At 40.8% G+C, this 25,888-nt stretch overlaps 1 protein-coding gene across 1 annotated transcript in view; it reads left to right on the top strand.

Moving 5' to 3' along the window:
* Positions 1 to 25,888, top strand: part of COL4A2 (collagen type IV alpha 2 chain) — a 1,470,466-nt gene that overhangs the window by 1,099,054 nt on the left and 345,524 nt on the right. The window contains exons 28-29 of the mRNA XM_044071270.1: positions 15,881 to 16,102; positions 16,370 to 16,531. Coding sequence (XP_043927205.1) covers positions 15,881 to 16,102; positions 16,370 to 16,531 — 384 coding nt within the window. The remainder of the gene's footprint in view (positions 1 to 15,880; positions 16,103 to 16,369; positions 16,532 to 25,888) is intronic.

Genomic DNA, 25,888 nt, shown 5'->3' with positions numbered 1-25,888 from the left:
ATTGTCTTTGGTGTCCTGTGCAATTTTTCTCTCGAAGCTGGCCTTGGAGGATTTTATGAGGGATCGTAATTTTTTGCTAGTACTGATCAGAGATGCCTTCCCTATTAGGGATTTTGCTCTATCATGTAGTAGCTTCCTCCTTCTGTTGTACAGTTTATTTATGGCAGGGGTTCACCAGACTGGACGCCTGCCTTTGGATGATTGGGTCTTGGTTTTGTTTTAGATAGCATGATCCATGCATTCCTGGAGATGTCCGTAGAATGCGTTTATATAGGATTCTGCAGTTTGGGCCGTAGTTTCCACTGGCCCTGGGGCCTTGAAGGATTCCACTTTGGTTTTGAGAAGTGAGAAGTTCACTTTTGAGAAGTTTTTCACTGTGGTTTTCTGGGCTGGGGGTGGGGTCGGGATGTGGACATCCAGTGAAATTAATTTATGGTCTGATCTTACCAATGAGGGATATACTTTTGGTGTGGAGCATAGAGTCCCCATGTTGGTAATGATCAGGTATAGTATGTTGTCCCCTCTTGTGGGAGTGGTGACTAGTTGTTCTATAGCATTTGAGTTTATAATTTCCAGGAACCTTTGGGCTAAGGTGCTGGGGCTTGAGTAGTGCTCCCAGTCAATGTTTGGGTAGTTGAAGTTGCCCATTATAATGGTGTTTGGAGAGATCTTCATGTTCTCCAATGTTTTCAGGAAAGCCGAGTGGGATTCCTGACTTTGAGAGAGTGGTCTGTAGGATGCTATAAACTGAAAAGCAGTCTTGCCCACTGTTAGTTGCACATGGATGGTCTCCGATACTTCGTGCAATGCCACTAACCTGGAGGTGTGGATATCCTTGATAAATATGGAACATAGTACTAAATGCTAAGAATGAGACTGAATTACCACACACCATGAGGCAGTGCTACTGAATACTGAGAACCAGCATTTAGTAGTACAAAATGCTGAGTACCAGACTGAAGTACCACGCACCGTGAGGTAGCATTACTAAGTACTGAGAACCACTGAAGTATCACACAATATGAGGTGGCAGTGTTAAGTACTGAGAATCAGACTGACAGACTAAAGTACCATACACCATGAGGCAGCAATACTAAATACTGAGTGTGAAGATTGGAGGAAGATCGGTGAAGGCTGCCAGCCTAGCCATATAGAATTTTGGAGATAATTCTGTCATCTGTAAATATTAATGTAAACAACAAGCTGTTGTCATAAATGGTAAAAATAGTGCTATATGTGGAACTGAAAAATAATGTAACAACAGTGCACTCAACTGACCAAGTAAAGCATGTTGTGACCCTTTGATGTTAAAACTTGGAGCCAGTAAGTCTAGAGTGAGTCATCCTGTCTGTTGTTTTAAGGCCAGATGTAATGGCCAGAATTTGTATGCATAAATGTCCTTTATTGCTCTGGTTTCTGTCCAGAGGTGAAGAATGTAAATGTAGTTTCTGTTATCCTGGGAACCCAGGGAAATGTGAAGAATGATGTAATGTGAACCAGGAATGTGATTTTAAAAACAGGGGGAATCAGAGAGCATTAAGCATTTTTGTCTTGACCATCCAACTTACCAGCACTGTCTTGCTCTATATGTAAGTTTATCTTAGATGTGTGTTTTCTCTTAGAAATAGCTAGAAACTAGAAATATTAGACTAAGTGTTTTTCTGTGATGTCAGAACTGTACTACTGAATTATTTTAAGTCTTTCTCTGTGACCTCTGAACTCTTGACTAGCACTATGTAGTAAAAAGTATTGTCTTGTGTGTTGACTATTTGTTATTAAATATTTTTAAACCCTTTCAACTGTGGCTGTTTTTGAAGAGATAATTTAAGCTCTTTAGAGTACTTACATGCCTTTGATAAAATTGTACAAAGCCACTCCAATAGCTTTAGCCCTGGGCTGTACTACCAATTGGATAATAATATTGCACAGTAATAACTGGACACCATTTTAAGGGCCTTTGACTAGCTGATAAACATTAGTGGGTGGTGGCATCTGGTACTACTGTATAGTCTAGGAAAAGGAGCACAGCTGGAGAACCTGTGCCAGTCTTTCCCAGGAGTGTCTGTGTGGTTGTATAAACTCATCTCAAAGCATGTGTGTGTGTGTGTGTGTGTGTGTGTGTGTGTGTGTGTGTGTGTGTGTGTGTGTGTGTGTGTGTGTGTGTGTGTGTGTGTGTGTGTGTGTGTGTGTGTGTGTGTGTGTGTGTGTGTGTGTGTGTGAGCTACCTGGGCAGGGACATGAAGCACTGGTTTGACAGAGAGGGTGCTGGAGGTTTTAGCTTGCCCACTAGGCTGAGATCTGGACCCTGTAGCTGTGCCAGTGGGGAATCTTATTGGGGACCTGGAGAGCAAGGGAGCGACCAGCCCTGGACTGACTGTGATCTCCGTGTGCTCTTAAGGGAAATTGCACTTTACTGTGTGTATTGGTTATCCTTTCCTTCTATATAAGATGCCCCTCACTGGTGTTAGTGGTGAGGATTGAGGCTCCTTGATTGCTGGGCCAGGGCACAGGAGTCACACTGAGAACCAGACTTAAGTACTACAAACTATGAGGTAGCAGTTCTAAGTGCTAAGAACCAGACTAAAATATGCACTGTAAGGCAGCACTACGAAATGCTGAGAACCAGACTGAAGTATCATGTACAGTGAGGTACCAGTAGTATATGTTGACAACTAGACTGAAACACCACACACCATAAGGTAGCATGACTAAATAATGAGAACCAGACTGAAGTACCACACACTGTGAGGTAGCACCACTACATGCCGGCAGCCAGGCTGAAGTACTACAAATCGTGAGGTACACTATTAAACACTGAGAACCAGACTGAAGTGCCACACATTATGAGGTAGCACTACTAAGTGCTGAGACGCAGACTGAAGTACCACACACCATGACGTAGCGTTACTAAATAATGAGAACCAGAATAAAGTACCACACACCATGCGGTAGCACTACCAAATACCGAGAACCAGAATGAAGTATCACACATTGTGAGGTAGCATTACGAACTTCTGAGAAGCAGACTGAAGTCTTACACACCATGAGGTGGCATTACTAAATAATGAGAATCATAATGAAGTACCACAAATTGTGAGGTTGCACTGCTAAATACTTAGAACCACACTGAAGTACCACATGCCGTGAGGTAGAACTACTAAATGCTGAGAACCAGAATGAAATACCACACCATGAGACTTCACTACTAAATACTGAGAACCAGACAGAAGTAGCATACATTGTGAAGAAGTAATACTAAATGCTGAAAACCATACTGAAGAATCATGCACCATGAGGGAGCACTACTAAATGCTGCACCACTGTGCCACCATCTGTCAGCCACATTTTCCTTTATTGTTATTATGATTAGGATTATTATTACTATTATTATTATTATTATTATTTATATATCATTTTTTTAACACCTAGCCAGACCTTTCAACCTCATATTGTATCCTTGACCTACAAATTAAATGCAAGTCATGTAACAAGGTAAAGGATAATTAAGAATGCCGGGCAAACAGTTATCTCTTAATTTACAAGAGTGTCTTACCCAAGCAGAATGAAAAAAATCTGCATTAGCTATCATTGCTATATGAAAGAAATTCATGGCTTATTTAGAAACCAGCAATGAGGCTGTACCAGATTGTATTTATTAAGCACACACTATCAAATATATATATATATATATATATATATATATATATATATATATATATATATAAAACAAAGTTCAAATATTAGACATGGTTCATGTCATTAAATATGTAAAAGTCATTTGTAGTCTTAAATAATATGCTTCATAACAGCTTTCCAAATGTTGCATATTAACTATAAATAAAAAAAAATCTGCAAAGTCTAACAACCCAAATCATTGTACAACCTATTTTTCTTCAAGATACCAAATCGGGAATGCAACCTACCAGGCATAAGCAGTTTTAAATCAGCAAACTTAACTGAAATTGACCTTAGTATGTTAATGATATAGTAGTTAAACTAAAAAAATAAAATAATGGAAGTAAAAATAATATTAGACATGTTTTTAAAAGTTGTATACCAGTCATATGATAGGAATACAATTTACAAAATCTACACATCAAACCACTTCTGCAGAGAACTAGTCTTTTTCTACAGTTGAAAGGATGCATTTTAGTGTGTGTGTGTGTGTGTGTGTGTGTGTGTGTGTGTGTGTGTGTGTGTGTGTGTGTGTGTGTGTGTGTGTGTGTGTGTGTGTGTGTGCGTGTGTGTATCTATATCTATATCTACCTATAGATAGAGACATAAAAATGTATACATATACACAGATGTTTTATATGAATATTGAAACCCAACAAAAATAGAAAGCAAAATGGTTCTTTACTAGCAACACCACAAGCTCCATCTCTAGATTCCCCACTTTACAGTCTGCACACATCCATACATTTAAATTAGTAACAAGATTACCACCATCTGTAGCCAGTGTCTGTATTCCTTCAGTGTCACACCAAGAAGTTTGGTTTATGATAGTACACATTTCTATATTGCTCGTATTTGCTTTTAATGGCTTTGGGTGTTTCAACAAATGCATATATATTTTCTCAATTTTACAATGTTTTAACCTCATAATTTCAGCAAACTATCTTTGCGACATAACATCATGAGCCATGCAGCTGACGTTCTGTAGTTATATCTCATCACAGCCATTGTGTAAAATTACTGAAAAGGCATCTGGACATTTGTAATGGCATTATTCACAAAGACATCATGTAAACGGACAATGGGCAAGATTTCAAACCAGTTTTTATTCCAGGCAAGATACTACATTGAGCTTGAATCAACAGTTGTAAACTAATTCCAAAAAGTAGTTTGAGGATCTCCTCAGCTAGTGTATGCTAATGAGGAAGCATGCAAGTCATTATGAGCAGTGCTGTTGATATACCTTATTCCAAAATAATTGGAAAAACTGCTAGTCCCTACTTTGGAGGCAAATATAAATTGTTATAGCACATCAGTACAGACAGGCATTCACCCACCCTTGCCAACAATAATGAAGATGCCCACAATGTTAAAACAGGTGCAGAGTTAAGGTAATGCATGCCTTGTAATACAACTATGTTTAGTGGTCGTCATTCCATACTGGTGCCAACTGGTGAGTTTCAGTGACTTCACTGAGTGTATATTTCTTTATGTCTAAAATAACTAAATTATGTTTTCCCAGTATGTAGCTTTGCTGTCCATTTTTCATGGAAGTTTCAATAATCTTGTTGCAGCTCCCATTTTTACTGTTAGCTTTTTCCATCCCATATTTTGTTTTTACTGAAGGTTTACAACCCTTGTCTCCCCAGGCTCACTATAATGCAGTTTCCATTAAAACTCTGTACTGATTTCAAATACACTGTCATGTTACATAAAGCTGTGTAGCATGGACAAAGGTATATAATAAAAGATACTCTACAGTATGCCCATTCATTTGGCCTCCCACATTCCCACTTGCCCACTAGCTATTCTCCATCGGTTGAATTTGCATGCAAGGTTCTGTTACCAGGTAACAGCCAGTGACATCAGGTTAGGTGTCGTTATCATCGCCATCAGCAATATGTGAGATCACACACAGAACATTAAGGTTATATGCTCAATTCAGTTCATGGGTAGTTACTAAACGTGCAGTACAAGAAACCATTAAATGTCTGGTTAAGTCACAGGGTAGGTAAATGAAGTCTGAGGGACTCAAACACTGCACTTCAGGAAGTAGCTCATTAAGTGACTGAAGATTTGGGGTTAGTATATGGTTAAGGTGTTTACCTCCTAGACACAAGGTACAGGCATTGATTCTCACCTTTTAAGGGTAATTAGCTAGGTGTAAAATGGCCTTCAAGGGCAGTTAGCCAAGTACTTACCTATGAGCCTGAATTCATAGTCTTATATGTCAGGGGTTAGAGTACTGGATTTAGTAAACCAGGGGTCATAAGTTCAAGTCTCATCAAGGTTTCTTGCTTGTTCTTTAAGTCGTAGGTTGGGGATTGGTATAATGATTAAGGATATGACATAGACACAAGATACAAAGGCAGGTAGACTCGTACTTATACATGAGCCTATGAAGGTAGCTCTGCTATCTCTCAGGAAGAGAGACAGACTACCTTCTAGCAAGCACAATCCTCCTCTGAAGGAAAGAAAATGCTAGAGTAAAGTGAACAACTGTCTGGCTTTGCTTGCCTAAAATGGCATGTTTGGATGTCAAATCAAGTTATATGAGGCATGACAGTGAGGACAGCATTGCATGCATTGCATGTTTCTGATGCAGAATTGTCAGATGGAATCGCTACATCTTCAGCCAAGATCTAAGCCAAATCTAAGCCAAATAAGTTGTTTGTGGTTGTGCCTTTAGTATTGAGTGGGATAGGGAAACCAATGAATAGAGTGCAGGGAAGGCTTGCTGATTAGGGCTGGTAAACGACAAATCTATATATAAATATGCATGCGTATGTATGTATGTATGTATGTATGTACGAGTTCGGTATATTTGATCATACTTTCTTAACATCAAATCTTTAGTTAAGAAGGCTAGTTTGGTAAAGTTTTGGTTCACTACAAGAAGCTGTCATTTGTTTTCTGGGATTTTAAAACAGTGGAGAATAGATGTTGCCCTTTCCCACTGTTTTGTGATCTTGGGATTGGTCTGTGCAATTAGCAGGTGGTGTGGGGAACGGGGGGGGGGGGCTGCATAACACTTATTTTTAATAATTGAATTTTGACCATTTGTGGTTGATTTAGTGTATGCCAGTTTTGTGAGTTGGCAATGTAGTGAAATGTAATCATATCTATCTATATACGTATATGTAGTGTATATACTAATGTATATGTATGTATATGTATATGTGTGTGCGTGTATACATATGCATATATGGGCCTACATTCGTTCATCAAAAGTACACCCTATTGAATCTAAAAACTCTGACTCCTTTTAAGCAAAAGTTCTGTTTAACAAAATCTCACTTTCACAAACTACCCATCACCGAAGAATGGTTGGCAGTTCCGTGACTGTGTGGACCAGAAGATGTGGTGTTTTTCAGTTGTCTGTTACATTTCTAATGGGAGTGGAAGGTGTACAGCAGTTGGGGTTTGATGGTATAGATCGTGGTACAGTGAAGATAAGGAAATGTACCCTATTTCTCACTGTAGTGTGATCTTGGAGTTAGTATATACAATTAGCAGGGGTGTGGGGGTGCAAGGGGTCTTCCTCCCCTACAAAAATTTGTTTTAAGTGTATATGGTTGGATTTTTGTTATTCGGTGAGGTGTAGCCTGTGAAAGTGTGATTTCCTTAAACAACTTTTTTAGATAGTCCTGTGTATATATATGTATATATATATATATATATATATATATATATAGATAGATAGATAGATATATATATATATAGATATATATATATGTGTGTGTGTGTGTGTATGATATATATATATATATATATATATATATATATATATATATATATATAAATGGCTGCTGGCTTACTGTAGAGCCTAACAACACCAGCATAGATGTTCTTCGTGTTTCACTATTGCAGTCATTACATTTGGGTTATCTGCTTGCAGTAGCCCTCAATTGGCCTGATTAACAATGTCTTGGGTCCTACGTCAGTTGCTGTCTCTTCTTCCATGACGTCAGGTCATCAGGAGTATAAAACATGCAGCCAACGTCATTACATCAGTCTTTCTTGCCATGCGGTGCCCGAAGCAGAAGCAGTTTGCAAGTGCCGGTCGGCCGACTGCTGAAATTTTCGTTTTCGAGTTTCAGAACGAAGTCTTCAACTAAATGCTAAGTACCCCATTAGGGAAACTTTTTCTTGCTCTAATCCAATGTCAGTAAAAGTAAATAACTGCATTTCTTGTGGAAAGCAAATACCTCATAAAGATTTTCTTTCATACTGTATTCCTTGCCTAGGCCCTGACCAAGACGTACCTCACTGTCTGTTTTGTGCCTTATTTAATCCACAAACTATCCGTTGTCGGTATATTTTCGCTTCTAAATATTTGGTGCTCAGTTTAATTATCCCGATATGTCTTCAGTAAGCCATCTGACTACCGACATTCCAAAAAAAAAATGCAAAGATAAAGACAGAGACAGGCCGCTGTGGTGCCAGTACTCAGTGAGGCGCTTTTGCAGCTCCTGATATCTGCTACTTCAGATTGGCAAGCCTCTACTGAGACCCATTCCGAGTCCAGTATGCTTCGAGATGTTTCAACTGTGGAGCCTGCAGATGTCTCTGCCTTGAATGGGTCCAGAGCCACTGTGCAGGCACCGGCTTCTAAGGGTGTATTCAGGCCTACTGGCTTGCATATTAAACCGACGCCATCTTCTTCTTCAAGGCCTAAAACTCGAACCATGCCTAGAATATTTATGCCCAGACCACATGGTCAGGCCTCTATGCCTAAAAAACAAATTATAAGAATGGCTGAAGACCTTATTACTTTAATCAAGGGAAGCCAACCTTCCCCCTCTAAGAGACCTAGGACTGAGTTTGCTTATGATACGTCTGACCAGGATTCTGAAATTTCTGTTTCCTCTGATGACCAGGATTTACCCTTATCTACCTATGAGGATTCTGATGCTGAGGACTCTATTCCCACTGCTTCCCTCCCAGAGGATTTCTCTTTTGGTGAAACCTTGTTTACTGTCAGGGAGCATTTTTGTTGGGAAAGTCAGGATTTCTCTGATTCAAAAAAGAAGCTTAGGGATTTTTTACTCCTGCCCCAGCACAGGCCTTTAGCTATACCTCCTGTACTGGACATTGTTGACGATGCCTTTTCGGAATCTAGCATGACCCCTGACACTTTACCTCTTGCTCCCAGAAAACCTGATAGATATTACAGGGTTCCTGACTCTCACAAGTTCCTTTTCAAAAATCCTACTGCGGATCCTGAAACCATTTCACAGGGATCCAAGGGCATTAAAGCTACTACTACCAAATATCCTACCCCCTCTGATAGAGATTCCAGGGTGTTGGATAGATGGGGTAAGAAGGCATACAGTTCTGCAGCTTTGCCCATTAGGGCCTTGAATTGCCAGTTTCATGTTAAAGTATCAGCAGCATATTATTGAATTGCTTAAACAGAAAAGTATGTTGATTCCTGATTGTGCTGAAAATAAGGATTTACAGGATTTAATGCATTCTGCTGAACAAATTGGTAAACATAAGTTGCAATGTGGTTTTGATTCACTAGAGGCATCTTGCAGGGCTGCTGTAATTGGATCTGTACTTAGAAGGCATGTTTGGCTTAAGGAGCAATCCTTGCCAGATCATGTTAAAGTGAAATTACTGGATGCTCCCCATACCTCTCAACCTGAAATCATCAAAAATCTGGACGAGGCCCATGAAAAATAGGTACAAATCTGTACGCTGATTAACGTAAAATTTGCATACATAATTAGATAACCCCACCCACTCCAATGAATTGTGGGATAACTTTCAAATGCAAACTGTAGAGCAGACAACAAAAATATGGCACCAGAGTCCCCCTGCAGCCATCCCAATGTCCCATTACCTGTCTGTTTCACCCCATTTATCATAAACACTAACGTGTGCATACTGCTTTAGTTCTAGAATGATTATTTGGATTTTATTTTTACATTTTATAGCACAATGCACAAACACAAAAAGGTATCTGCTAAACAAAGCAATACTGTCTTACAATGAAAATAGACATGGCATTAAAATTTCTCTGCCCTTGAAACTCACATTCATTGAAACAGCATTGAAACCCACACCACATCCAAATAAAGTGCATCTGGCCAGTGGTGGACAAAGATTACCTTTCAGCCATTTTTAAATCATAGGCCCCTTGCAGACAAAACAAAACACATACATGCATTCTTTGAGACACCTTCCTGACTATTACATTATATTCCTTGTATAATACAGCACACTTGTTAGAGTTAAGTTAACTTAGAGTGCATTTTAAATTTATAGTTTGAACATTTTTCCAGTAGGCAATGAAATAAAATGCATGCACCAGTAATGACAAAACTGTCCAATTCAGAACATTTCCTTCATAAAAGTCTAGTTCCACACACACAATCACATTTTAAGTGTATTGTTTGAACATTTTTCCAGTAGGCAATGAAACAAAATGCATGAACCAATAATGACAAAAACTGCCCATTTCAGAATATTTCCATCATAAAAGTGCAAATATATAAATAGAATGACAGTAGTGTAAGCCGTAGGCATCTTGCACAGCTTCTTACACTTATTTCCAATTTAATTTTTTTTTTTTGGGGGGGGGGGGCAAATCAGTGCAAGAAGAATTTATAATGAACTAGAACAACTCCATTCTTTCTTAACCATCCAAACTCCAGATATTCTTAAAGTCACCAAACATTGAGTTAAAACAGACACCCTTAACACCTGAACTTTGCAAAGTCAAGCTAGGACTGGGAAAGGAGTAGGAGGTGGATCATTCCTCCTTTTAAAAAGTAATATCAGTGCTTCCATCAAAGTCCAAACCTCAGGGAGAATGACTATCACCCCAGATGGATGGCAAACAGCTATGGCACAATCCTTCCCTCATACTTACCACATATCTTGTCTAGGTAACCAACTCAAAGTTTCTACTTTAATAAATAATATGCTAAACAAAATAAAAATCCACAAACGACTACCTTTCTTTGTGTACTTAAAGCTAAACCTTCTCAATCCTGCCAGTACAAGAATTATGGATATCTTACCTCCTAGGGCCTTACTCGAGTGGTTAAAGATTACCGGATACCAAACTTTAAAACCAGAAATCACTCCATGATAGATGTAAGAACAACAAATATTCCAAACTCACTATCCAGCATCTCTGTCCTTCTGCCTGCTGTTAGTGACCATTGCTTTTTATTGATTTATTTATTTGACTGAAAAATTCTGCCTAACTTCAGTGCGTCCACCCCTGGAAAAAAATACAAGAAAAATAATATACAACCAAATCACCGAATACTTACAAAAATTGTCTTATGACCTCCCTTTACACTTTTGCAGATGACATTATGTAAAACAGATAAGGGACAATGCACATCAACCTCACATTTAGTCACTCATACCCAACTATTAAAAACTCTATTAAATGTCTGAATCAACAATGCTTCATATCCTTCTTTGATCTTTGACGACAAGCACTTCAAAATACAGTCAGACTCCACACTATCCTTACAAAATGCGTCCTGCAAGATCTATTTTATTTCCCATTTTCTTCCATATTCATTATTAAATTACTGTATGACCCATCAAACTCCTATTATTCTATATGTAGACACTACAGCATGATGATTTACAGAACAAACTCTTTCATCACTCATATTGAAAATAAACTAAAACTAGAACAAGGCCTATCCACCTGATTAAAACATCACACTGTAATACTGAACACACACACACACTTTCAGTTAGGTACCTTAAAGCAAAGCAAGCTGTGCAGCAACTCTGTGTTCTGCCGGAACCCATCTGGCAGTTGTAAAACCAAATCAATCCAAATTTCCAAAGCAAGCTGAGCGGTAACTCCGCTTTCTGCCTGGAACCCATCTAGCAGTTGTAAAACTAATCCAAAGCAAGCTGCACAGCAACTCCGCATTCTGCCCGTAACCCATCTGGCAGTTGTAAAACTAATCCATGGCACAAACAACTCCTTGAAATGGCTTAACAGCGCAGTCCCAGTATTAATTTCAAAAAGACGTTCCTTGAGCTTAGTTCCGACAGGCTGACGGAGCTGACGTCATCGCTCACGTGATGACATCAGCTCTGAGAGCGTGGAAATTAAAAAGTCTAAAAAATAAATGAAAAAAAATTGGAAATGATGGGGTGCCACTCGGGAATTGTGGCAGCCCATTATTGGGACCCCAAATCTCGGTAAAAAACGAGTAATTCGGGATGGTTGGGAGGTCTGATGCTCCCTTAAATCAGGACCACCTGTGTGGCAACAAGGCAGAAGAAGTTCTTAAAAAGATGGAGGAAAAAGATAAATTTAAGCAAACTCTTAAAGATTTCTTACAAGTACAACCTCCAAAATTTAGTAGGCATTAGCCTTCTAAGAACTGGTCTTTTCCTGCCTCTTCCAGACCGTCTCAGTCAAACCCAGATCCAGCAGAGCACCCAGGCTTCAGTCCCAGGGGATGCACAGGACTAACAGTGGGGGGTCTCCACTTCCAAATCTGGGAGTAATAAAACTCCCCCCTATGGTAAACTGTCTCAATGACTTCTTTTCTAAAACTTCCAAGCACTTCTCAACTGACTGCCCCTTTGGGGGGAAGGATTGCACTTTATGTAAAGAATTGGGGACTCATTACCCAGGACAAATGGGTTTTAAATATAGTGTCCCAAGGATACAGATTTCACTTCCACACGTTACCAACTCCAAGCAATTGGCCATATCTACCTCCAAAAAAGTGGGCAGAGGCCCAAAAGCAAGTACTCTCTCTCTTAAGCATAGGGGCTATTCCACTCATACCAGAAGAGGAAAAGGGACAAGGTTTCTACTCAGGACTTTTCCTGGTACCCAGAAATTCATGTCATCCTATCCTGGACCTATCTACTCTAAACACCTTTTTGGTGATTCCACAATTCAAGATGCTGACTCTTCACCAGTTGCTTCCTATGCTAGGCAAAGATGCCTGATTGGCAACACTAGATTTAAAGAAAGCATACCTGCACATCCCAATCAGCGAATCTTGCAGAAGATACCTATGCTTCAAAGCAGGCTACACACACTATCAGTTCTCTACACTGCCCTTTGGCTTATCTACTGCGCCCAGGGTATTCACAAAGTGCCTAGCTCCAGTCATTGCATTTTGCAGGCAAAGAAATATTCAAATGTGCCCATACCTGGACAATTGTCTAATTCAGGTGGAAAATCAGGACATACTTTTGAATCATCTGGCTTTTGTAAAAAGGGTGCTAACTTGTCTGGGTTACACCATAAATGAAAATAAATCACACCTGGTACCCTGTCAACAAATTATATTCCTGGGAGCAAGCTTGAATACAGCTTCCCAGATGGCGTTCCTCACGCCAGAGAAACAAATTCACTTGACAACCTTCTTCAAACAAGTGGCCACAAAAACCCTGCTATCTGCAAGGAAAATACTACAAGCCTTGGGGTTCATGGCTCCTGCATTCTTCTAATTCCATATGCAAGACTGCATATGAGGAAACTACAGTGGTATCTAAAAAGGCCTATGGTGTCAACATTTTCAGGTTCTAGAAGCAATGATTCCTATCATACCTTGCCTATGCCTACAGCTCCTTTGGTGGGCAGAGGCCTGCCACCAAAACAAGGGACTACCATTCACACTACCCCCTGCCACCCAAACCCTAACAATAGATGCATCAGACTATGCATGGGGGGCACACCTGGTAGGAAGTGCATTCAGGGCAAGTGGAACCCAAGTCAAATGCACCTACACATCAATAAAAAAGAACTGTTAGCTGTACAGAATGCTCTGACAGCCTTCAAGGACCACATTCTTCCAGGACAATTAATGGTAAAGACGGATGACACCACTGTTATGTGGTACATAAACAAGCAGGGGGGGTACACATTCTTACCCCCTCTGCAGACTAGCCATGGCATTGTGGAACACAGCCTTGAGCTACCAAGTGCATCTACAAGCTCAATTCCTGTCAGGAAAACTAAATATACTGGCAGACGGACTAAACAGAAACCTCATGGACCCACACGAGTGAAAACTGGAACCAAGGATTTTCAGCATGTTGACAAGCAAATGGAGGAGCCCAGATATAGACCTGTTTGCCTCCCCCCAGAACTATCAATTGAAAAAATTTTGCACAAGGACTCCCTACAGACAAGCTTGGAAAGTGGATGCTCTGTCCATCAGCTGGGAAAACCTATCAGATTATGCCATTCTTCCTCTGCCTCTACTCTCCAAAGTACTAATAAAGATCAAACAAGTCAAACCAAGTATGATTTTGATTGCACGAGACTGGCCACGCCAACACTGGCACCCCCTCATGCGCAGTGTGTCACTGCTGGCCCCATGGCACATCCTCAGACTTCTACCCTGCTTTCTCAGCAGGAGAACTAGATTTTGCACCCTCAACTTCAAACACTGAACCTAGCAGCCTGGCTAATTACCTAATATCTCCTTTACCATCCCTCAGCAAACCAGTGATGGATATCATTTTAGAGGCTTGGAGACCTAGTACTAGAAAATCTTATGCTGAAAAATGGAAAAGATTCTGTGCCTGGAACCTCAAGGGATGAGCACAGCAGTGCACAATTTGCCTCAGATTTTACAGTACTTAACTGAGGTGCTTCACAAGGGCCTGTCTTTTTCCTCAATAAAAATTCACACCTCAGCCATTTCAGCTCATTATATCACAGAACCTCCCCTCTTATCTCATCCACTGCTCAAGCAGTTCCTCAGAGGGGCCAAAAATTTAAGAACACCCAGGAGAGCTCCAACTCCAGCCTGGGACCTTAACTTTGTATTGGAAAAACTCACCCTTCCTCCTTTCGAGCCAGCCGCTACTGCAGATTGAAAATTCCTTTCTTGGAAAACAGCTTCCCTTTTAGCAATCACTTCAGCAAGAATGGTATCTGAATTACAGGCCCTTGTGGCAGTGGAGCCTTTCCTCATCTTTCATGCGGACAGGGTATCCCTCAGGACCAATCCCTCTTTCATGCCAAAGGTGGTATTCAGTGTGGCCTTTAATCAGTCCATTCATTTACCAACCTTCTTTCCTAATCCACAGAACAAAGAGGGACTGATACTGCACTCCTTAGATGTGCACAGACAGCTTAGATTCTACTTGGACAGGACCAAACCTCAAAGGAAATCTGAACAACTGCTGGTGGCATTTGCTGCAGGGACAGAGGGGAAGGCTATTTCAAAGCAAACCATCTCCAAATGGATAGGCCATTGCATTAATTTCTGCTATAAGCTCCATGGAAAACCTATCCCACAGGGGATCAGAGCCCACTCAACCTGGGCTGCATCTACCTCTACAGCCTTTCTCAAAGGTGTATCTACCAGGGACATCCTAGAAGCTGCTACCTGGAGTTCTGTCCATACTTTCACCAAGCATTACCATTTGCCTATTTTCTCTAAATCCAGAGCTGGCTTTGCCACTACAATCTTGCAGGGCCTTATAGGTGGTCCTAATGCTATCTAAATTCCTCCTCCCAATCTTAGTTTTGGGAATCTACCCAAATGTAATGACTGCAACAGTGAAACACAAAGAACATAGTACAGTTGTGTACACTTACCATAAATGTAGATGTTTGAGTGTATTCGCTGTTGCAGTCCTGGTTACCCTACCTCCAGCCCCCTGACTGCTTTTGGCTATACCTCTTCTCTCCTTTACAATGCTTAAAAGCTTTTTGGTGTATTTGCTTTTTTGTTGGAGGTATAACCTTGCATATTTATAAATTTAATTGCTTCCCATTTGGGGGGTACCTGACATCTGGGGCAAGAAAAACTGATGTAATGACATCGGCTGCATGTTTTATACTCCTGATGACCTGATGTCATGGAAGAAGAGACAGCAACTGACGTAGGACCCAAGATTTTGTTAATCAGGCCTACTGAGGGCTATTGCAAGCAGATAACCCAAAAGTAATGAATGCAACAGTGAAGACACTCGAACATCTACATTTACGGTAAGTGTACACAACTGTACTTTTTAACTTCAGCACACAGCCTGTTAGTACTGAGCAGTATTAGCAGAGAGAAAGCAAGATTCCTGCATTTTACCTTTGCCTATAACATAACCTGTAACTCTCCTAAATTTGACCCAGTCTAACCAGTTTTGAAGTGTTAAAGGTGGAATATGTTTATAATGCTATAAACTACAGGTTCACAGTTACACTGATTAAATAACTATTATGCTTGTGTTATGTCCTTAGGTTTTACTGGACCAAGGGGAGATCCTGGGTTACCTGGAGTCCCAGGACAAGAAGGATTTCAAGGTTTTTCTGGAATTCCAGGGCTACAAGGCTCTGTAGGAGATCAAGGAGCTCCTGGAGAGGCATTAGGAGCATCAACAGGTCCACCAGGTGAACTAGGACCTCATGGGCTACCTGGGCAGAAAGGCATCCGTGGAGATCTTGGTTTATCGGGATTTAAAGGTAACACATTTTTCCATCTGTTAATTTGTTTTTCTTTTTCAGTTAATTTAACTAATAGTGCTAAGTTATATGTGACAGTCAGAACTGGATGACATTAATATAATGGTGGCAAAATGTTCTGTTCATCATTTAGTTACTCACCGGTGAGGCCCTTTGCTTATCTCTGACTAAACTTCATCACATATGTCACTGCCAAAGCTGATAACTATGGTAATAAAACAGTATTCAGTACTCTGTATTTCTAAAACTCATGTTACTTTTTTACAGGAGTCAGTGGCATGCCTGGTATAACTGGCATGAAAGGTGACACTGGACCCCCAGGACAAAAAGGTGCTGTTGGAATAAATGGATTTCCAGGATTTCCAGGATTACCAGGACCAGCTGGCCTACCAGGTCCAACAGGATTGCAAGGCCAAATAGGAAACACAGGTAAGATGTCTAAGTATAAATTAGACTAATAGGAATCAAAGGAGATCCCTTAGGAAAAAGTGACTTGTTAAGAATCATAGATAAAGCAACTTAGAATAGAGTGGCCTGTTAGGAATCATAAATAAGATTCCTTAGAACAGAGTGGCCTATTTGAGTATACGGAGCAACCATCAAGCACAATACCTTATACTTGAGAAACCTCTGGAATGCTAATCACACAGGACTGTAAAATTTGATTTCTTTGAAACCAGCTGAGCTAGTATTGAAAACAGCAGAATTATTTTGTGATAAATAAAACATTTGAAAATATTAGATATTTGCAAGACATCACCAGATACAGTTTTTGGAGATCCTTCTGCAGGAATTTTAGAATCACAAGTCTTTGCTACTTGACATATAAAAAAACATGAAGATATGCTGCATACCTATAGTAAGGGAAAAAAGTTTGCCAGAACAATTCTGAAGAGTGCTAATGTTGTAGGCTAGTTAGTAGGGTTGAAAATGATGACCACCAAACAGTGGCCCATAATCCAATTTTCTGATTTTTACACTAAATAGTATATCCATATAGAACAGAGTGTTTCTACTTTTGTGCTTGAGAAATCTGAATAAACACTGACTGTATGAAGAGTAATTCTTCTAGCTGATAAATTGGTATAATGGTATCTTGTTTCTTTAACTTTTTGGAGCTTAGAAATATCTTATTCCCTGAATTGGCTTCAATCCCTCTCCTCCCAATACGAGTACTATAATTCACTGCATCACTGTAGAGTGAGACATGCCTGCACCTGTAGCATAGAGGTTAAAGTCTTGACAATGGCCCACACAACCAAAGTTTAGACAGGGATTCAAGAACTTGAAGGTGCAGGCAACAATGATAGGCATGCTCATCCTGTGGGTGTGAGTGCATGCACTTGGACTCATCCTCATGTATGTTCCATGGTGGGGGCTGGGAATGCACAGGGCCACTGTACTCAGGGGTTGGGGTTGTGGCTGTATACATGCAGATTCTTGGATGATACATCAGTATAGACCCTTGCACACCTTTCTCTAGGATGGGGTGAGTTAACATAGGGAGTGGGTCTTTAGGGGGAATACAATCCTCAACCGCAGTTTGATCTGCTAATCATTGTTTAATTACTTATTTAATTTGCCTATCCACCATAATGAATAGTTTTCCCACTACCGCTACTTCTTCCCTTTGGCACATGTTTATTAATCAGAGATTCTATTTTCTGTGGAAACTCCCTCAGCACCAATATCTCTACCTTCCATTCAGTCTGCCATTTCCACTCTATAAATTCAGAATTGATAGCAACAGTCTGATTTATAATATTTCCAATGCATTTTAATCTCCGAAATACGTGTGTAATATAAATTTGGTTTCCCATGTAACATATGAGTAATCAGATATAAATATATTGGTAGGAGCATCAACTCACCACTTTAGTAGGGCTTGAGTTAACTATAATATAAATAGTCATTTCATGTCTGTACAGAAATATAGTTTTGTGACAGTTTCATTTCAGAGTGCAGTGCTCCAAGTAAATACAGATAAAATTTGTTTAAGACACACACATTATTAAATTTGACAACACCATTTTGCATTAAGGAAATATCATAAAACATTTAGATTATAACATAGAAGATAAGCACAATGTTAACTTCCAGCTGCTGAAGTAACATAATTGCTCATTGCTTGTTCTTGTCATTTACTGTGCTGTGCCATTTCAAAAAAATAAAAATAGATAAAATTAAAATTAATTTATGAGAAATGGTCTGTAGGAAATATGAACTGTGCTGCGGAACATCATTAGAGCATTTAATGTCTTCATGAAAAGACTTGGAGCTACCACTATTTATGATGACCGATACCTGCAACACCATCAGAAAGTGATGGAATCCATGAGACTGCAAATGGCGGAGATTCACGAAAACACTGCAAGGACAATTAAGTGCCTTAATCAGGTTAAGTCCCATCTCACAGGGCTGGAAGATAGTGCATGATACAGGAATTTCAGGCTATATACAATTTTAAAGGAAGAAGGTAGGAATGACTTGTTGGATTATGTAAGAGATAAAACAGCAGCATAGACTGGTTTTGCCAAGACTACTCGAGTGTTGTACTGGCAAAATGCATTCCACTGCCAGAAAGAAAATTTCGATATGGGAAACAGACCAGTACTAATTACGTTTTTGACTTGGTATGAGAGAGTACAATTGTTGTAGAAACAGTAGCAAACAAGTAGAAAATTAATAGTGGCAGTTTGGGAAAAAAGTGTTTGTGGAGTAAACTTATTCTGAGATGACTTTAAAAGAGCTATTCCTATTTTATGGCAGCAGTGAGAACATGTTAAAAAATAAGATTTCAGTTCAGATTCATTGCAACACTGAAGGCTCTTTTGGAATGGGATAGTGGGCTGCTCTTCAACAGTCCTGATAGGCGGAGTAACCAATTGATTTATGTTTCTTTGCTTTACTGGGTATAGCACCGATCAATTTCAGGCCAGCCCTGATGAAGTGATTGTGAAAATAAAGGAACTACCAGTGAGACTGAAGAAGTTGAAAATGTTGTAAACAATAAAATACATGATTGACATGAGCAATATTGAAACATCTAGAGAAGTGGAAGATGAGTGGAAGGAAAAATCTAGTTTGATAGGCAAAATTCCCATTTGCAACAGTGACGCAAATAATAATATGGTTAGATTCACCAAGAGGTGTTGCATCTGGTAACTGGAGAGTACTGAAAAACAGTGAAATTTGGATTATTAGGGTAAGACCAGAAAATGAAGAGACATACTTTAGTAGTATTTTGAAATGTGGCGGCATTGTTTGAACTGAGCTCTACATTACGTTAGTGATTCCTACAGCTTCCATTACTTAACTATATGTATATATGATTGCACTGTGATCTGGGATCATGCAGTACAGACACACGGTGAACATTTAAAACTTAGGTGGGACTCTTTTCTCTTATTTTTTATTTATTTTTTGTTGAATATTGGGAACAAATGCTGGCAAATTAAAATTGTACAGTTTTAAATATCATAGACAAAATGAAGTGATGTTTTGATAAAACTTTTATCAGAGGTGTAGCTGGAGTCGGGCGAAGGGGGCATCTGCCCTAAGTACATGGTATGCGGGAGCTAAGGTTCTGACTGTTATTACATAAAGTAAGGGATCACTGAAATATGATGTAGATCTTTTTTCAATTTAGAGTAGATTATTTTAGATTAGAACGTTAACGTGGCCCTTGGGCTATCGACTTCATGTGGACAGAGTGAGAGATATAAATGACAATGCATTTGTTTTGCCATTTTTGAAAAGTAGTAATTAACACAAACACAAAACACAAAATGTGTGCCGTGGTGGCACAGCGGAAGCGTTGTTGCCTCACAGCAAGACGTTCTCTTGTTTGATTCTCGACTGGAGTGCTTTCTATGTGGAGTCTGCATGTCCTCCCCATGGTCGAGTGGCCTCCGAAAGACATGTGTGAATGGGCGTGCCTTTGCTGAAGGTTGGGCATTGGGCTGGCAACTTGGCACCATAAAAATCTGCTGCCAATCATTAGAGGACCAGAGTTCCACTGTGGCGACCCCTAACCGGGAAAAGCCAAAAAGACAAACAACAGTAATTAACACAAAACATTGAATTATTGCACCTACCATGCTTTATAAGCTGGAAAAAGATGCCAAGTAGTTGAAGAAAGTATTACTGAAGTGACAGTTCTTTGCTCTCTCTCTCTCTCTCTCTCTCTCTCGCTGTGTCTCTCTCTCTCTCTCTCCTGATGGGAAACTGATGGGGGGTTGGAGAAAAGAGTAAGATTCAGCAGGAGCAAATAACAGTCTGGAACAAAGAGTAAAATATATGTGAAAGGATATTTGTAAGTATGCTTCTCAACTTCTTAACACAAGAAATCTGGACAAAGCCAAAAATAATTTGGACAAAGGCCCAAAATAGGGAAACATTTAAATATTCCTCTATAAACTTAGAAAGTTGCTAGAATAAAAGGTTTTGTGTTATCATGCATTTTCCAAAGGATATGAATTCTGAAACTTAAATGTCTGTCATTATTTAGTGAATTCAGTCCTCGTTGACTGGCCAGAAAACTAAATTTTTATGAGGAACAAATCAAAACTATGAGGCAAAAATAGGGATATTCTGCAAAAATCTGGACAGTTGAGAGGTATGTTTTAAGGCTGGATGTCAGAAAGGTAGGTTGAGATGATGGATATGATATGTGAATGACAAAGTATTATGTATGATTAAATAGATGGCATTAAATGGATTAAAATTAAGTATTTAGACAAAAGTGTGGGCTAGGTCAGCTGTAGATGAAAACTTAAGAGACATCAGTAACTTATTATTTAGAAAGTTGCATAAAGTGATAAACTGAGACAGAGGTTCATAGGTTGGTACTAGGCTGTTGGCCCTAGGGCCTATACAAGCCTAGCCAAACAATTCCCCGGATATTTCTTCCCACAATATTTACTTCCCTAGACCCCTGTCTATCAGGGTGATTGACGTGACCCCCGGGGTGAATTTCCTATTTCCCTTTTGAAGAGGGCCAAGGAGGCGCTCTGCTTGACATGTATGGTCAGTCTATTCCAGAGTCTGGATAGTCTCTGAGTCGGGAACCTATCCCTCCAGCATGTTTTGTTCATTGTGATGACAAGGTTTAGATCCACGGAGCGTGTGGCTCTAAGGGATTGGGATTTCTTTAAGTGAAGCATGTCCAACAGCTCTGGGTTTGACATGGCCTTGTATGTTAAGCAGAGATCGCCTCTGAGTAGACGATATGCCACAGAGTATAGCTGGAGTTTTTTTAGATGGTCAGCATAGGGCATCTGCTTTAGGCCTGTGATTCTTTTAGTGAGGTATTTCTGCGGCCTTTCCAGCTGTTGCAGATTTCTTGTGAGGTACATACCAAACAGGGCATTGTACTCTATAATGGGTCTAATGAGGGATGAGTACAGTGGGACAATGACCACCTTTTTTCTGTATGAAAACCCCTTAGTGATGAGGTGTGTCACATAGAAGGATTTCCTGACTGTTGTGGTGATGCGGTTCTCGAAGGTGAGACCACTGTCCACCTGTGTCCCTAAGTCTCTCATCACACTTTCAGTGTTTAGTGTACTGCCACCTATGTGGTAATTCATGGGTACATGTTTTTTCCCAAAGGGGATAACTATACATTTCTTGGCATTAAGCTTGAGCCCATGGCTCTGGCACCAAGCATCTGTTTCTGTAAGGCCCTTTTGTAGAATATCGACATCATTTGGGTATTCAATAATGGCTCCCAGTTAGTAGTCATCTGCGAACTTTGTTAGCCAGAGTCCCTTAGTGTTGGCCTGTACTTCAGAGAAGTAGATGCCAAACAAGAGTGGTCCCAGGACTGAACCCTGAGGTACTCCACTTGTCACTTGTCTGGAGCTGGATTTGAAGTTGGCTACGTTTACAGTCTGGGTTCTGTCAGTAAGCCAGCTGGCAACCCATTGAGTGATGTAGGGATTTATGCCCAGCTTAGTAAGTTTATCTAAGATTCCAGAGTGGGGGATGGTGTCGAAGGCCTTGGCGAGGTCCAGATAGGCTGTGTGGACTGCCTCACCCTTGTGCACAACTCTGAAGACTGAGTCGAAGAAATCAGTTAGGTTCAGGAGACAAGATCGGCCCTTCATGTACCCAAACTGGGTGGGGTCCAGTGTTTAAAGGCTGCCAATGTCTTTGTTTATAAGTTCCATGATAATGCATTCCATGCCCTTGCAGATCAGGCTCATCAGACTGATGGGATAGTAGTTTCCGGGAGCCAAGGTGGATTCCCCCCTTGTGGAGTGGGATAACTGTAGCTGTGCTTCCACTCAGTGGGCACGAAGCCTGAGGTGAGGCTATGATTAAACATGACACTTAGGTGAGGTGCCAACTCATTTTGTAGTTCATGTAATACACAGCCCGGGATGTCATCTGGTCCCATGGATGCTGTATTCTTAGCTTTGGAGAATGTGGTTTCTACCTGTGTGGCCATGATTACTGGAATTTGGCAATCTTTTGGTATTGAGATGGGCCCTTTAGGGGGTGAGAAAGGGGTGAAGTTGGCACTAAATCAATTTGCCAGGATATTGGAAATATCCTTGGGATCAGTATATTTAATGCCATTCTGTTGTAGCTCAGAGCAGCTCTAAGCATTGCCATTTAGATTTGTGGCATAACTATAGAATGCCTTGTCTTTGTCTTTGGAATCTTTGGCAATTTTATTTTCGTAACTAGCTTTGGAGGATTTTATGAGGGATCTCAGCTTCTTACTGAGGCTGGTAAGGGAGTTTTTTGCATCCTGGGATTTTCCTCTTTTCTGCAACAGTTTCTTTCTTCTGTTGTATAATTTGTTTATGGCAGGGGACCACCAGATTGGCTTTCATTTCAGATGCATTGTGTTGGGCAACTAGCCTAGAGGTGTGAATATCCTTGGTGAATATGGACACTCCTCTACCTTTAGTGTTTCAGTCTTGGTTTGGTGGCCGAAAAATGTGGTAAGATTTGTAGCCTAGTATTGCAGGGGTGCTCTCTGGAGTCTTGAACCAAGTCTCAGTTACTGCACAGATATCGATGTTCTCCATTTTTAGGAGTGCCTCGAGAGAGTGCATTTTGAGGTTTAGACTTCTAGCATTGAGTAGCATTACCTTCAGATTTATATCCTTGTATCTGTTACAGTGGTGGTTTTATCCTTTGAACCTTGCCTAAAAAAGGCACTATAGTGGTGGCAAGAGCTTTAGTCATTAACCTGAATCCCAGGGGTGACAGGTGCAGACAATCTCTTGGTTCATAGGTTCATAGGTTCATAGGTTCATACTAGGCTATCTGCCCTAGGGCATTTATAAACCTAGCCAGAGTGTGTGTGGCTTTCACCACCCCTTAGGATGAGAATACTATACCCATTAGTTTGCTGTGCCTCTGTCCAGCAGTGATACAGAGATGATTCCCGGGGTAAACCTACGATCTCCCATCCACTCGTCAAGATTTCTCTTGGACAGAGTCAGTGAGGGGCTCTGCCTCACATGGACTGGGATTCTGTTCCATAGTGTAGGGAGTCTCTGGGTGATGAATCTGTCCCTCCAGCACGTCCTATTTATATCCGTGTTGAGGTTTAAGTCTCTTGCTCTCGTGGCTCTGGTGGATTTGGATTTTTTGAGGTGGAGCATGTCCATTAATTCTGGGTTAGACATGGCCTTGTATGTCAGGCACAGATCACCTCTGAGCAGACGGTATGTGACTGAATAGAGCTGGAGTTTCTTCAGTCGGGCATCGTATGACATATGTTTGAGCCCCTTTATCCTTTTGGTGAGGAACTTTTGGGGTCTTTCCAACTGCTGCAGGTGTCGGGTAAGGTACATTCCGAATGGGGCGTTGTACTCAATCATTGGTCTGATAAGTGAAGAGTACAGGGGTACAATGACCTCTCCTGATCTGGATGTGAATCCCTTCATGATCAGGTGGGCAATGTAGAAGGTCTTCCTAACCACTTTGGCAATGTGAGTGTCAAAAGACAGGTTACTGTCAACTTGGGTCCCCAGGTCCCTGATAACTTCTTCCGTGTTTAATGGATTACCACCTATGTGGTAATTAGGGGTTACCTTGTTTTTCCCAAAGGGTATGACTATACATTTTTTTGGCATTTAGCTTAAGGCCATGGCTCTGGCACCAGTTATCCATTTCTATGAGACCTTTCTGGAGGATGTCTGTGTCTGATGGAGTGTCAATTATGGTGCCCGGTTTGCAGTCATCTGCAAATTTTGTCAGCCACAATCCCCCTATGTTTGCCTGCACTTCAGAAAAATAAATGCCGAACAAGAGGGGCCCAGGACTGAGCCCTGTGGGACACCGCGTGACCGGCTTAGAGTCTGACATGGCACCAGCAACTCTAACCCTGTGTGTTCTGTCCTTGAGCCAGTTTGCAACCCATCTTGTGACATATGGGTTTACATCTAAGCTGGTGAGCTTTTCTATGATGCCCGAGTGGGGTATTGTGTCGAACGCTTTTGCTAGGTCAAGGTAGGCTGTGTGAACTGCCTTACCCTCATCAATGGCCTTAGTGACTGTTTCGAAAAAGTTGACCAAGTTCAAGAGGCAGGATCTGCCCTTGACAAAGCCAAATTGGGTAGGATCCAGTGTCTGTAGGTCCCCAATGTCTTTATTTATGAGTTCCATTATGATCCTCTCCATAGCTTTGCAGACAAGGCTCGTCAAGCTTATGGGGCGGTAATTTCCAGGGTCCGTAGAAGCACCGCCTTTATGGAGTGGGACCACAGTTGCCGTACGCCATTCTTTGGGTACGTATCCTGTAGTAAGGCTAAGATTAAACAGCAGCCTTATGTGTGGGTTTAGTTCCTCATTGAGTTTGTGTAGCACACAGCCAGGGACACCGTCCGGTCCCATTGATGCTGTGTTTTTTGCTTTAGAGAGAGCAGCTCTCACCTGGGCATCTGAGATGTTTGGGAGGCTAGACTCTGGTGGGATAGATATTTCTCCTTTTGGGGGGGAGGGAGGGGAGAAATTTGCATTGAACCTGTCTGCCAGTATGTTGGCAATGTCTGTGGGTTCAGTGATTTTTTTATCATTTTGGACTAATTCTGAGCATATCTGGGAGTTTCCACCCAGGTTTCTAACATAGCTAAAGAAGGCTTTATGATTGTCTTTTGTGTCATTAGCGATTTTTCTCTCAAAGTTGGCCTTGGATGATTTTATGAGTGATCGTAGTTTTTTGCTAGTATTGATCAGAGATGCCTTCCCTTTTAGGGATTTTGCTCTGTCATGTAGTAGTTTTCTCCTCTTGTTGTAGAGTTTGTTTATGGCTGGAGTCCACCAGACCAGGCGCCTGCCTTTGGTGGAAAGGGTCTTGATTTTATTAGGGATTGCTTGATCCATACATTCCTGGAGGTGCTCGTAGAAGGCATTTGTAAGGGTTTCAGCAGCGTGGGTTGTGGTTTCCACTGGCTCGGGGGCCTTAAAGGATACCACTCCAGTCTTAAGAAGTGTGAAGTTTGCTTTTGAGAAGTTCTTCACTGTGGTCTTTTTTGCTGGGGGTGGGGGCGGGATGTGGATCTCCAGTGAGATTAATTTATGGTCTGATCTCACCAATGAGGGATATACTTCCGGTGTGGAGCATTTTGTCCCCATGTTTGTGATGATCAGGTCTAGTATATTTTCTCCTTTTGTGGGAATGGTGACTAGTTGTTCCATAGCATTTGAGTTTATGAACTCAAGGAACCTTTGGGCTAGGGTGTTGGGGCTTGATTAATGTTCCCAGTCTATGTTTGGGTAGTTGAAGTCACCCAATATGATGGTGTTTGGAGAGACATTCAT

The sequence above is a fragment of the Protopterus annectens genome, chromosome 5.part0, assembly GCF_019279795.1.
Source record: "Protopterus annectens isolate FY-2018-M chromosome 5.part0, PAN1.0, whole genome shotgun sequence".
Lineage (NCBI taxonomy): Eukaryota > Metazoa > Chordata > Ceratodontiformes > Protopteridae > Protopterus > Protopterus annectens.
Note: the sequence above shows the minus strand (reverse complement) of the source record. Positions and strands in the feature narration are given on the sequence as shown.